Genomic DNA, 13346 nt, shown 5'->3' with positions numbered 1-13346 from the left:
CTGGCAGTAAATTTACAGTCAGTATAAATAAATTGGGGACTGTTTCTATTCCCGCTGTTACACTGTCAGTTATAGTGTAGTGTAACTTAGCGGTAGCTTGTTTTATACTCCTGTCATACAGAAGTCTCCAGTCCTTGAACTTGGCTACAATGTTGTGATGAGAAATGTAATATATCATTAAATTCATTTTCTGCAATATCATTCCTATTGTTTGGCGATATTATTCCTCTGTAATATCTCATTTCAGTTGCTTATGTCCCCCATGATCCATACAGCACTGTAGAATTTGATGGTGCTATACAGGGGCGTAACTCGGAGAGCTTGGGCCCCATAGCAGATTTTTGCATGGGGCCCCCCTTCCCTTTACAACACCTTTATACACACATTCATATACTAATGTGCACACACGTAATTCTAGGGGGTGTCCAAGAGCACAGATAGGACTTCATGCAGGCCACATGGAGGAAGTATACATCAGGGAATAGAGATCAGAGCTTTCTGTCCTGCCGCCCCTCCCAGAACATTTCTCATCTGTGTATTATGGCTCAGCTGTGTAGTATGGAATATATATATATATATTATGCTGTATAATGTACACCATAATATGTATATAATGGTGCACATCCTCTATATTTTATTGTGTCGGGCTGTGTGCCGGGCCCCCTGATACTGCGGGGCCCCATAGCAGCTGCTATGGCTGTTACTGCTGGTGCTACATGAATAAAGATTATTACACAACCGTTGAGATGCAGTAATTTGACTTTACAACTACTAGGTGGGCACATATAAGCACATAGAAGGAGATGTATTAGCGCTTCTATACTAGATTTTGGTTGAGAGGCGCTGAAATAACCGCAAGAAATTGTGATTATATTTGCGGCTATGCCTCCTCCATGCTATGGACGTAGAGGCAGTCTCCAGCAGAGTGGCACTCTAAAAACCTGAATATATTAGTTTGCAGGCTTTTCCACAAAACTACACCATGTCAGACCTGACGTACCCATGTCAGACCTTGGGGCAGGAACGCCCCCGCACCAGCCCACATTGCCATCGGACATGCCCCATCACAACCCTCCATGCCCACTGGGAGTTGTGATGGTATAAAGGAGAAATAGGTGCAATTAATGGCCATGGGTCATGTATGTATTTCATGGCTTCTACACCAGATGTCAGGCATAGAAGAAATCTGCTCCATTAACTGTGTGAGGACAGCTATCACAGAGCAGACATAGGAGCACATTTGTTGGTGTTTTTGTGTCTTTTTGTACATAATTCCTTTTTTTGCACCCTATTCGCGGTCTTTGTGCCGTGGCCTTTTGCGCCCCGTTTGTAAAGTGCTGCAGACTATGTTGCCGCTATGTAAATAAAGATGATCGCGACCACCTACCTTTGTACAGGAGTCCACTCTCCGTCAGAATGGGCATAAGTGTCTCCTTTAGAGAAGTGTCCACTCTGAGGTTGGTTCATCTCCAGGACTCTATCGGTGAAGCTGCTCTGAATGGAAGGTCTACAAAAAAAGGGATTAAGTTGAATATAATGATTAAAAAGAGGGTAAATGACGGCTCAAATTATACCATGAAACCCCAAAAAGAGAGAAAATAAATCTGCCCATATGTTGTCTACCTCGTGTTATGTCCGCCATTAAATTATCAGCTTTTCAAGACAACACAATTTTGCAATATTGGGGCTCATTTACTAAGGGTCTCTCAGACTTTGTCGGACTTTGCACCTTTTTCTGGACAGGTATTTAACAGGGTTCTGCATTGGGATTGTGTCGCACGCGATCGGTTTTTTAGCGCAGCGGCCCCGTCTTCCATGAGACAGAAATTGGGGGGCGGGCCATCAGATGATTCAAACTGAGCTTAGTGGCCGTATGGTGCATTGATTTTGTAGTGAATTGGATTTAATCCTCATCCATGTTACAGCTCCAGGAGTGGAAACAAATCATTATTAAGGATATGCCAATTCAGGACCGTGATTAAGGACCGTTATCTACGCAAGAGCTTAGAGTGGTTATAAAAAGAGGTTCTCATCCTGGAAGTGGAGCCTTACCCTGCATTACACCAACAGCTGATCAATAGGGATCCTAGCAAGAGGGGAAACTTTGTGGTTTAAGTATTGTTGGGCAGTCTTTTACACAAGAAGTACAATGGCACAATGCAGAAAATTCCTTTAAATTGGACATTCCAAAAATTGCAGGAATAATGGGAGTCGGACCCTATTGATCTGATACTGATGACCAATTATAGGAAGAGGCCATTAACAGGAAACTGTTGATCAATAGGGCCAAGGAGCAGTATATACACCGAGATACAGTATGGAATAAAAATCTGTTGTGTCTTAAACACAAGAGGACAATGATTTTATTTTTTGTCTCTGTTCTAACTCGGCGCAGTACAGCGGGCAGATGTTTTGAATTGTGACAGCCGCGGGCCTGCCTGTTACAGCGCACGGACTGTTCTGCATCTGGTCCGTGCACTGGATCAGGAGGGCCCGGAGCTGTCATAATTCAATCCGCCCCCGTCCCACCCACCTCACACTACTTACCCGCCATCGACCCCATCGCTGACGCAGGCTATGTGACGCGTCTGTCTGCGCCGGGTCTGCTGAGGTCTATGACCCGGCACCTGACCTGCAGACACGTCATCAGCCGTCGCCTGCGCCGGATCCCCTGATGAGAGGCAGCACGAAGAGGAGCGGGATAAGGTAAGAATTATGTTTTTTATTTAGCTTAAATATATAGGGCCCTGTTTGGTGGTGGAGGACATTATTTATGGCTACTGGGAGTGCAGGACAGTAATTATAGCTACTGGGGGGGCATTAATTGTAGCTACTGGGGGCAGGACATTAATTATAGCTACTGGGGGGGGCAGGACATTAATTATAGCTACGGGGGGGGCAGGACATTAATTATAGCTACAGGGGGGCAGGACATTAATTATAGCTACTGGGGGGGGCAGGACATTAATTATAGCTACTGGGGGGGGCAGGACATTAATTATGGCTTCTGGGAGGGGGGCATAATTTTAATTTTTACCGGTGTTTTGTATGCGTTGGAAAAGGGGTAGTCTTATACGGCGAATATATCTTAAACTCTATATTTTAAACAGGAAAGTAGGGGGGTCGTCTTATACACCAGGTCGTCTTATACGCCGGAATATACGGTACTTACTGCTGGTCATTATCCTGGACTGGCTCCTGTACTAAACTTATCAATTGTGACAAAGAAAACTGCAGTAACCCATTCCCAGCCACTACACATTGTATGGCGCTGTCTTCTTCTGGATCCACACACTGGCTTACGCTATATTATCTGATCAGTAGTGGACGGCGTGCAGGACCCCACTAATTTTTATATGAATTGCCTATCTTAAGGATCAATCAAAATCCTGGCAAAAAAAACCTTTCTATCTGTGGTGGATTATTGTTTGGATATAGCATATTTAGTTGCAGTTGATTTGTGGTCTGAAGTGCGCAATCTCACTCTTGTTTTACTGATTATTTTACCTATTGTATTATTTTATGTATTTTATCATAACTCTTAGTATAACGTACAGTATACAAATGTATTTACAATTTCATGTGCAATACCACCACTATCCACTAGATGCCGCTACACACTGTATTATGCACTGACCTGCTGATTCCAGCATTGACTATTATAATACATAGAGAATTAGTATAATATGACATATTGGTCTCTCACATGACCTGTATATTATCCCCTCTTATTGCTCCATATTGGTCAGATATGCGGCACACCTCATGTAATCTAGCACAGAGATGCTAACTCCTTCTCCATTTATATCTAAAGATAAATTCTGAATATTACCCTATTACTGGAGATCGTTTCACTGTGGTTCATCATTTAAAGGGGTTGTACAGGATTAGAAAGACATGGCTGTGTTCTTCCAGAATGTGCGCCACACCTTTTCACTGGCTGTGTCCGGTATTGCAGCTCAGCATCATTCACGTTACGGGAGCTAAATTGCAATACCAATTCCAACCTGTGGATTAAGGTGGCGCTGTTTTGTAATCCTGTATAGACCATTTCATCAGCTACATATGACTCTCCAGGAAAAGTCTTCAGACTGCAGCATTTTTGGCTGGAGTCAAGGTTGTCGATCAAACAAATCATTTAGTATTTTTGGATTAAGTTAAATGGTCTCTAAAGTGGAACTACAGTTTACTAATATTCTGGGAAGTGGTTTTATCTACATTAAGGTGGAGAGGGATTTTAGGGACTGATTTAATTTTGAAGGGAACTTGTCAGGAGTTTTGACCATGTGAAGAGGAAGAAGGAAGCCGCCCCTGGAGATCTCATTCTCTGTTTCTAAAGTTCTAAAGTAGCAACTAGACTGAGAAAAACAGATTTACTGAATATACATACAATGGTTGTGCATTGGGGGCGTGCTCTCACAATGCTGTGCTCTTTGCTCTCTGCGTTGAGCTGCTCTGCAGCTCCCCCTTTCTCCTATGACTAAAAAATAGGGATTGAATTCAAAAGCAGTTACTCAGAGCATAGGTAAATGCTGCATAAGGGGATTCACTGCTTCCTTCATTCCCAGGATGGGTTTGGGGGCTCTTACTCATAGATCCAGGCACCGTGACTGTGGTAATCTTCTTATGTTTGTTATCCATGGCCTCCTTCCTTCTAAAATTATTTTACTGAGCCAGAAGAACTCTGGGTGTGTTACCAGAGCCTCTCCGTGCTGCAGTTTCTCAGGCTGTGGAGCAGTGCAACACTAGGAACACTGCAGTGATTGTGTCCAGTGCACTAAGGAAGCTACAATCCTTCGAGATGAAGTGAAATTTTACATTGTCAATACTGCTGACAGGTTCCATTTTCCAAGGGGTTGTCTACTTTAATCACATTGCAGCGAATAATTAATATTGTATGTTTAATGAAATGTTATGGCATTCTATGATATACTTTCTGTATCAATTCCTCTAATGACATCACATAAACCAATGGACCGATGTTTATCTAAAGGAAGTAAACAATGAAGCTTCCTGTTGCATTACAGCAAGCAGAGGTCTTGGAAATCATGAGGAATTGATACAGAAGGAATTGGACAATTTTAAATACACAAACAGTAGCAATTATTTATTGGAATGTGCTTAAAGTGGACATCCCTTTCAAGTAAAGTTTTTTTTTTTTAATTTGATACTTGATGATCAAATAATAAACAGCAGAATAGTTCATACTAATAAAAATCATATAATAAAATAATAAAGTGGAAAAACTCAGACCTGGTCGTCTCGAGAGATTCCGTCTCCTCCTCGGAGCTCATCTCTATAGTGAACATATCTTCATCTTCCGTTGTGTCCCCCTTGTCTTCTCTCTTTAAGTTATCCAGCTTCGACTTCCTCCTCCGCCTCCTTCTCTTCTTAACAGAACCACTGCCGGCGCTGTCTGCGCCCCCCTGGGTCAGGTGCATGTTGGCAGGACCCTGGGTGGAGGTGGACGGATCTAAATTTCTTGTCCATTCTATCTGGTTCCTCTTCAGCTGCGCCTCCATGAGAGAAGCTCCATCCAGTAAGATTGGAGAAGTCGCCAGGTGGGATGGGACGTCTTCCTGGAATGAGACATGAGGAATAGGATTTTATTGGATAATATTCCTAATTTTACACCAGAAATGCTTATATCATCATCCACCTAGGTGTTGGGGGGGATGACCCAAGACAAGTCTTACATTTTTCCCTGATTAGTTGGGGTCTCAGGGCCCAGACCCTCACCTATCGCTGATATACAAAGTGGGATGTGATGGGTTCTTCAATGTCTGCCCAAAAAGCCGAACCTCTCCATCAAATTTTGAATGCAAAGAGGAGAAGTCCGTCATGATCTAAGTTAACGTACATGTGTGGTGAACTGATACTGTCTACTCTTTTTTTACAACAGAAATTTTCCACATGATATAGCAAATCTTGGAGCATATTTTATTTAAAAAGTCTATCCCTTCATCCCTTTATTATTCCTCCTGGAAATGTATAGAAAACAATATAAAATCAGCATTTGAGTGCCCAAAAGAGATGCACATCCACCGACAGAAAGTGAAATTACTCTCTAGAAAAAAAAAACTGTACACATCAAAGGAAATTTTGAACCCAAAACAACCGAAACTAAGTATCCTGCATATCTGTATCCAACCCACGGACATCTGCTCTGTCTGCTAAGGAACACATCTCACCTCCAGGGATTTCAAGATGTGATCCCCTGCAGGTCTAATGATCTGACAATGCTGAGATCTTGGTTCTCATAAGGATTTCTACTAATGTTGGGCGGAATTCCCCCCCCCCCTCAAAATATCCTGCCCAAAGCTGGACGTTTGTTACAATGTAGCACTGAATGAAATCCTCTGAGACTTATACACTGTAACAACACAAATCTCATGGATTTCGGCTTAAAACCTCTGACCACTAGTCCACATATACATTGTAACAAAATAAAGGTATAGACGTATAGTAATCTTATATAGTGATGACATTACTTTATGATTGACAGACCTATGGGGCCCCAAATGAGCATAAAGATGAAAGGATCCATCATTTATAGATCCAGTAGCATAGGTTTTTCCAATGCACAGTGGTGCCCCCTCCAGGTACTGGTCAGTAAAACACAAAGCACCCTTATTCTGGTACATACGATCAGCATACAATTCGTTCACCGAAAGTGCATTGTCCGACCCTTAGTAAATAAGCCCCAATGAGTTCTGAGTATATAAGGGATTCACGTTTTCTTCATTCCCAGGATGGGTTGGAAACATTAGAGGAAAATATCTTTGTATAGAAGACTAGATGCAAAGGTTAAAATAAATCTACAATCTAAATAAAGAATGATAAACCAGGGGCACTTACTCATAGATCCAGGTACCGTGGATTAATTACTCACAGATCTAGGCACTGTGATAATCTGGCCTCCTTCCTTCAACTTTTACAACTATGTTAATGGTCCAAAAGGGCTCTGGGGGTGTTACCTGCTACTTCACAGGCTGCCACTCTGGTCCCCCAGAACTTCACTCTCCCTCTGCCTGTTTTAATCTCACTGCAGAAGAGTAAGTTTCAGTACACAGTGGGAGGAGGAAGTGTTACTGCACAATGTAACAGCCTGTGAAGCTACAGCATGGAGGGGTTCTGGTAACGCTCCTCATAGCCCTTCAGAATCATTTGCATAGTTGATTTTAGAAGGATAACAAATAGAAGAAGATTACCAAAGTGACGGTGCCTGGATCTATGAGTAAGTGTCCCTGTTCTATCATGATGGATTTTGATGGTAGATTTCCTTTAATTATAGTAGGTGCCAAAAATTTGGCACCACCTGGGCCCATTTGCTTGGAAAGGTCGTCCAAAGGCTCCTCTGCAACATAAGAAGCCACTAGTAACATAAACAGCACAGGGAGGGGACCCTATTACTGATGTATTGTGCCCCAGGGGCTTCACATTACACCTCTCAACAGTACCATAAATGGAATGGTAATATTTTGGGGGGGGGATCACATTACTGCCCTCGTTGCGTTGTGGCCCAACATCTTCAAGTCCAAAGGTAAATACTGTAGAGTCACCCAGGATCCTTCTCTATGTGGATGACAAAGCAAATGAATAAGACGCTCCAGTTATGTAAAGAACAGCTGCAAAGTCGGAACAAGGTCAAGGAGATTGTGTTCAGAAAAAATCCGGAGGCGTCTTTGAGGTGGACTCCGTTTAAGGTAACAAATACCTCATTATCTGGCCGTTTAGTTAAAGGGTTAATATCACAGAAAAACAAGTACAGTACAAGGCCATGAATAGGTCAGAATTTCAGAGCTGCTGCCAAGAAATTCTCCAGAAGCCCCTCGAAGATTTGATCGTGAAAGTAGCCAAGAGAAAACAAAACGGGTCTGTCTAGGGCTGGCGCTGTCACTGCGGTATCACATGAATGCCGTCCACTTGTGCCCCGGCTCATGTCCCCGACTCTCTGACATTATACAAATAGAGTCTGACGAGTCTCTGTTATGTCACCTTCTCACAGAACACAACTTCCAGGACCTTCTCTCATCTTCTGGCCCTCAAGCGATGAAGGATAAGTCGCTAAGAATGGCTGAGATATGAGATTCTGTCCTGACGCTATGGGGTTCACTTACTAAGGGTCCGCGGACCGCACAAACATCAGATATTCCGAAGATTACCATTTTGCTCTGCATTAAAAAGGGAATTTTGGTGCACGCGATTGTATTTTGGCTTTCATGCGACAGAAATCGGAGGCCGTGCTGTCGGACGATCCGACTGATTCGGACTGAGCTCCGGATTTAACATTTAAATGTGTCGCAAGACAATACACTTACATGCACCGGGAAGAAGAAGGTGAACTCCTGCGGACCTGAGCGGGGAAGCGACACATGCAGGATATGGGGCGCACGATCTTAGTGAATTGCGCCGGAGTCAATGATTGTCGGAAAACACACAGCGGGATCGTGACAGGACTGGGTAAGTAAATGTGCCCCTATGGGTTGAGGCTGTAGGTACCGTGTACTGGACAACATTTTATTTCTGAAACTAAAGTCCGGAACATGGCCGCCATCATGAAAGCCACCATACTGGATCAAGGGTAAGTTTTCCCACGGGAAGGAGGTCATGTAACATATCAAAGAGATCAGAATTATCTCAGAAAGCGATTGTTGCAATCCGATTTCCAACATCTCTTGTGGTTCAAAAGAAGTCAACATTCCTTATGATACACAACTATTTGGTACGTTCAATCATTGGGGGAGATTTATCAGAGGGGTTTGAGAGCAGAACTGTTCTAGTTGCCTATTGAAACAATCAGAGCTCAGCTTTCATTTTCCCATAGCTGTTTACAAAATGAAAGCAGAGCCCTGATTGGTTTCCATGGGCAACGAGAACGGTTTTACCTCAGATAAAACCCATTGAATGTGTTTCCCTCAGTGCTAAAAACTGAGATAAAGACGTGCAATCCAATTGTTATGAACCGAACAGTTTCTAAGACAATTCTGGTCTTCTTTGATATTCTATATGACAAGCCTTCCTTTGGAAAAAAACTTGTCTGTGATCCAATATGGCGGCTTTCAAGATGGCGGCTATGTTCCGGATATAAACCCGCCCATCACATAGTGGGGTATTCAGATTTGTTGTAGTTTTTCTTTTGTTTCTGAAATTAATGGGTGTCCTCTGACTTGTGACCTCTCCTTTTCGCTGGTATTTTGTCACAATATGGTGTAAAGACCACAAGTCACATCAAACTCGCACGTGTGCTTGTCCGAATGTCTGACCGAATGCTTGGAGACCGAAACTGAACTCAGAACTCACATCACACTCACTCGTGGGCTCTAGGCCTAAGAGTACGGCAAAATTTGGCTGAAATTTTTAATGCACCTTTTACTATATCACATGTCGGCTGCAGGTGTATGGAGAGGGCTCACGGGCTGAGCCCTCTCCATAGCCAGTGAGTGTTTGCTGCACCATTAGCGGGTCGACCCTTCGATTGCCATTAAAAAGCCGGTGTCGCATGGGCGCTACCATGTTGGCTTAGATCGTCGCTCCCCGTGACGTCATCAGGGAGCGGCAATCTGTTATTATGATAGCCACGGGTCACACAAAGACCCAAGGCTGTCTTGTTTTAACCCATTTATTACAGTGTGCGATTTGCACATTGTAATAGATGATGTTGAAAATCCCTGATACTGTAGTATGGCAGTTTACAGTGGGATCAATCAGACAATCTAGGGTTAAAGTACCCTAGGGGGTCTGAAAAATAGTAAAAAAAAAAAAAGAAAGATTTAAAAAAATTTAAAAAAGTAATAATTTTTTTAAAAAACTAAAAATTTAAATCACCCCACTTTCCCTAGAACTGATATAAATATAAACAGTAAAATCATAAACATGTTAGGTATCGACGCGCCCTAATGTGTCCGATCCATCAAAATATAAGAACGATTATTTCCAGTGTTTAACCCCATAATGGAAAATAGTGCCCAAAGTCGAAAATTCCACTTGTTTGCCATTTTGCAAGATTTAAAATATTTAATAAAAAGTGATCAAAAGGCCTTACAGTCCTCATAATGGTAGCATTGAAAACGTCATCATAAGTCGCAAAAAATGACACCACCCACAGCTCCGTACACCGTAATATGAAAAAGTTATTAGGGCCAGAAGATGGCAAAATGAAGAGTTTATTTTTTGTACAGGACGTTATCATTTTTTTTGTAAATGTATGAAAACACTATAAAACCTATATAAATTTGGTATCCCCATGATCGTAGCAACCCAAAGAATAAAGTAGACAAGTCATGTGGGGCGCACAGTGAAAGCCGTAAAAACCAAGCCCACAAGAAATTGGCGCAAATGCATTTTTTTTCACCAATTTCACTGCATTTGGAATTTTTTCCCCCTCCCAAATACACGGCATGGAATATTCAATACCATCACTATGAAGTGCAATTTGTTATGCAGAAAACAAGCCCTCATACAGCTCTGTACACAAAACAATTTAAAAGTTATAGATTTTTGAAGGTGGGGGGTGAAAAATCAAATAGCAAAAAATGAAAAAGGGCCTTGGTGTTAAGGGGTTAAAGGGATTCTGATTTGTATTCTACATGGAATCTCCCTTTCATAGTGTGAAGTCTGCATTTCCATTCTTGAAAACACAGAATTATCCACCAAAGATTTCAAATCCTTGTCGATAAATGATCTGTCACTTATACAAGCAGCTTTCGTGCAGCTAATCCGTGTGCAAATCCTAAAGGGCTAATCCAGAACCGTGGCACCAATCCAAGGTCACTCCTGAATTTCTGCCACAGATTTCATGCTGGATATTTGTGTGGACATGCCCTGACGTAAAGAGTTTAACAAAATTAACATTTAGAATTGGAAGCAAGTAAACAAAAAAAAGTAACAGTGCAAATGTCTGAACCAGAAGGGCTCTGGGACATGTTATTAGAGCCCCTCAGTGCTGTAGCTGCACAGGCTGTTACCGTGTCTCTCTGCTCCCTCAGCACTTTCCCCCTCCCTCTGCCTGCTCTCGCCTCGCACACTGGAAGTGAGAGTCTACTGGCAGTTATGGTCATATAAAGCTGCATTCCTTTGTGTGAAAAATGCATTTATAATCCAAGATTGTAGCTGGACTTGAAGCACTGAGGACGTATCCTCAAAGTACTGCGTACTTTGATCTCTGCATTCACTCCCTCCTGTTTTAATATCTAACCAGAGGTCTGCTTCAACTCTTCCTCGAGCAGAGAGGAGGGGCTGTGCTGTGACATCTCACACAGGAGTGCCTCAAAGTGCTCCAGGTCCAGCTACAATCCTGGAATATAAATGCATTTTTCAAAGTCCTGATGATACAAAGACAGAGGTATGATCACTCCAGGGATCCCAACAAACATTCTCTGTAGCTTTTTATAGTCAAAACTGCTGACAGATTCCCTTTAACATGACACATTATAAATGTCTCACCATCTGTAGCCCCACTGGCAAACCCATTGACTTTCCTGACCACGAAAACAAGATCCAATAGGATGCCTAAGATATGTTGTTTCATCTTTGAATTGAAGCTAGTTTGACGAGAACCAAGAGAACTGGTATGAACTCACGCAAAAATCTGTTTTTTAAAAAAACAATTAAAACAATGTTTAAAAATATTGGTTGGATTCTTTTTCACAGATTTTCATCTTGTGCTTTACCTCATTATCCTCCGTCTCCTCAACAAAGAAAGCTTCTCCATTGTCTCCGAGCTTCATGTGCAGGTCCACACATTCTCCATTGATTTCAATATCAACCTAAGGATAGAAAAAACTATATTTAATTCATCCAAAATAGTAGATATAGAGCAATAACATTTACACTCACATCCAAATACAAGAAACCAGCAGATGATATTTTCTGAAGGCAGTGATACCATCAATCCGGTGGCCAGAGATAAGTTGTGATTGTGCTCAGTGTAGTAGTAGCTATAGGGGTTACTGCAATTACAGCTGCAACCAAGCCAGGGAATCTACCATCAAAGTCCATCATGATAAACCGGGGACATTACTCATAGATCCAGGCACCGTGACTGTGGTAATCTCCTTATACTTGTTATTTATGGCCTCCTTCTTTCTAAAAGCAACTATGCAAATGATTCTGAAGGGCTATGGGGAGTGTTACCAGAACCCCTCCATGCTGTAGCTTCACAAGCTGTTACATTGTGCAGTAGCACTTCCAACTCCCACCGTGTGCTGAAGCTTCCCTCTAAAATCCACCTGTGAAATTATATTAATAAGGCCAAAGAACACCTGGGGAAATTACCAGAGCCCTTTAGCGCTGCAGCTTCACAGGCTGTTACAATGGGCAGAACTGGTCTCTTCCAAACCCCGGCTCTCTCCCTCCTCCCTCTACCTGTGTAATCTAGCAGCAGGAAGTATTGGGGGAGGGGAAACATGCTCTGCTCATTGTAACAGCCTGTAAAGATAAAGCACTGAGGAGTTCTGGAAAAATCGTGCAGAGCCCTTTGGGATCATTAGTATAATTATAAAAGTTGATTTTAGAAAGAAGGAGGAAGGGATAACAAATACAAGATGGTTACCACAGTCACAGTGTCTGGATCTATGAGTAATATCCCTGGTTTATCATGATATATTTTGATGATTGATTTCCTTTAACCTGGGGGTACCCAAGCCCTTTTCAATATATTTTGATCCAATTTGAGATCCTTTGCTCTCTACACTGAGATTTATGATATACAAGCTTCAGACTTGAGAGAAAGTGTAGATACTGAGTATCCTCCTAGCAAACAATTGTGTTGAAGGAGGCAGCTGAGGGATACAGATGCTTGGACTAGAAAACAATCATAGCAATGTCATGGGATGTAACTAGACTATACTTTTTACTGTGTACAACTATAATCCCTGCTGTATGATACTGCTGTATCTAAGCCACCATTCCAAATGTTTTATTTGAAACATAGAGCTGAGTTGCTGTATCTAAGATGCCATGTTAGCAAAATTGTGTTTTAGATATGTTGTCTCTCCACAAGTGTTTAGGGAGGGAGTAGGCACATGTCTTGGGCCGTAGTCCCCTTACTTTTTAAGACACAAAGAATGAATCCGCCTGCTAGTGCCATATCAATAGGTCAAGTGTGTTCCTGAACGCTACCGACAGACCATGGCTGGCAAAAGTAAGGAGAATCTTCACAGGCTGAATCCCTGCGCCAGGCCCAGGAGTCCTTAGCTTAAAGAGTAACTGTAAAGGTTTTTTTTCTCCAAAAATCAATAGCTCTTAGGATGTAAAACAACTTTGTCTATAATCTTTGTTACCTATATCCAGTAGTTTAATTGTTATACCCCTCAGATTATCTCAATGCTGCAATGGCTGATTCC

At 42.2% G+C, this 13346-nt stretch overlaps 1 protein-coding gene across 6 annotated transcripts in view; it reads right to left on the bottom strand.

Moving 5' to 3' along the window:
- Positions 1-13346, bottom strand: part of LPIN1 (lipin 1) — a 122953-nt gene that overhangs the window by 40643 nt on the left and 68964 nt on the right. For all 6 annotated transcript variants that reach the window (XM_072143596.1, XM_072143601.1, XM_072143598.1 and 3 more), the window contains exons 3-5: positions 11673-11768; positions 5254-5579; positions 1388-1507 (exon numbers count right to left, since the gene is read on the bottom strand). In XM_072143596.1, the coding sequence (XP_071999697.1) occupies positions 1388-1507; positions 5254-5579; positions 11673-11768 (542 nt within the window). The remainder of the gene's footprint in view (positions 1-1387; positions 1508-5253; positions 5580-11672; positions 11769-13346) is intronic.

The sequence above is a fragment of the Engystomops pustulosus genome, chromosome 3, assembly GCF_040894005.1.
Source record: "Engystomops pustulosus chromosome 3, aEngPut4.maternal, whole genome shotgun sequence".
NCBI classification, from domain to species: domain Eukaryota; kingdom Metazoa; phylum Chordata; class Amphibia; order Anura; family Leptodactylidae; genus Engystomops; species Engystomops pustulosus.
Note: the sequence above shows the minus strand (reverse complement) of the source record. Positions and strands in the feature narration are given on the sequence as shown.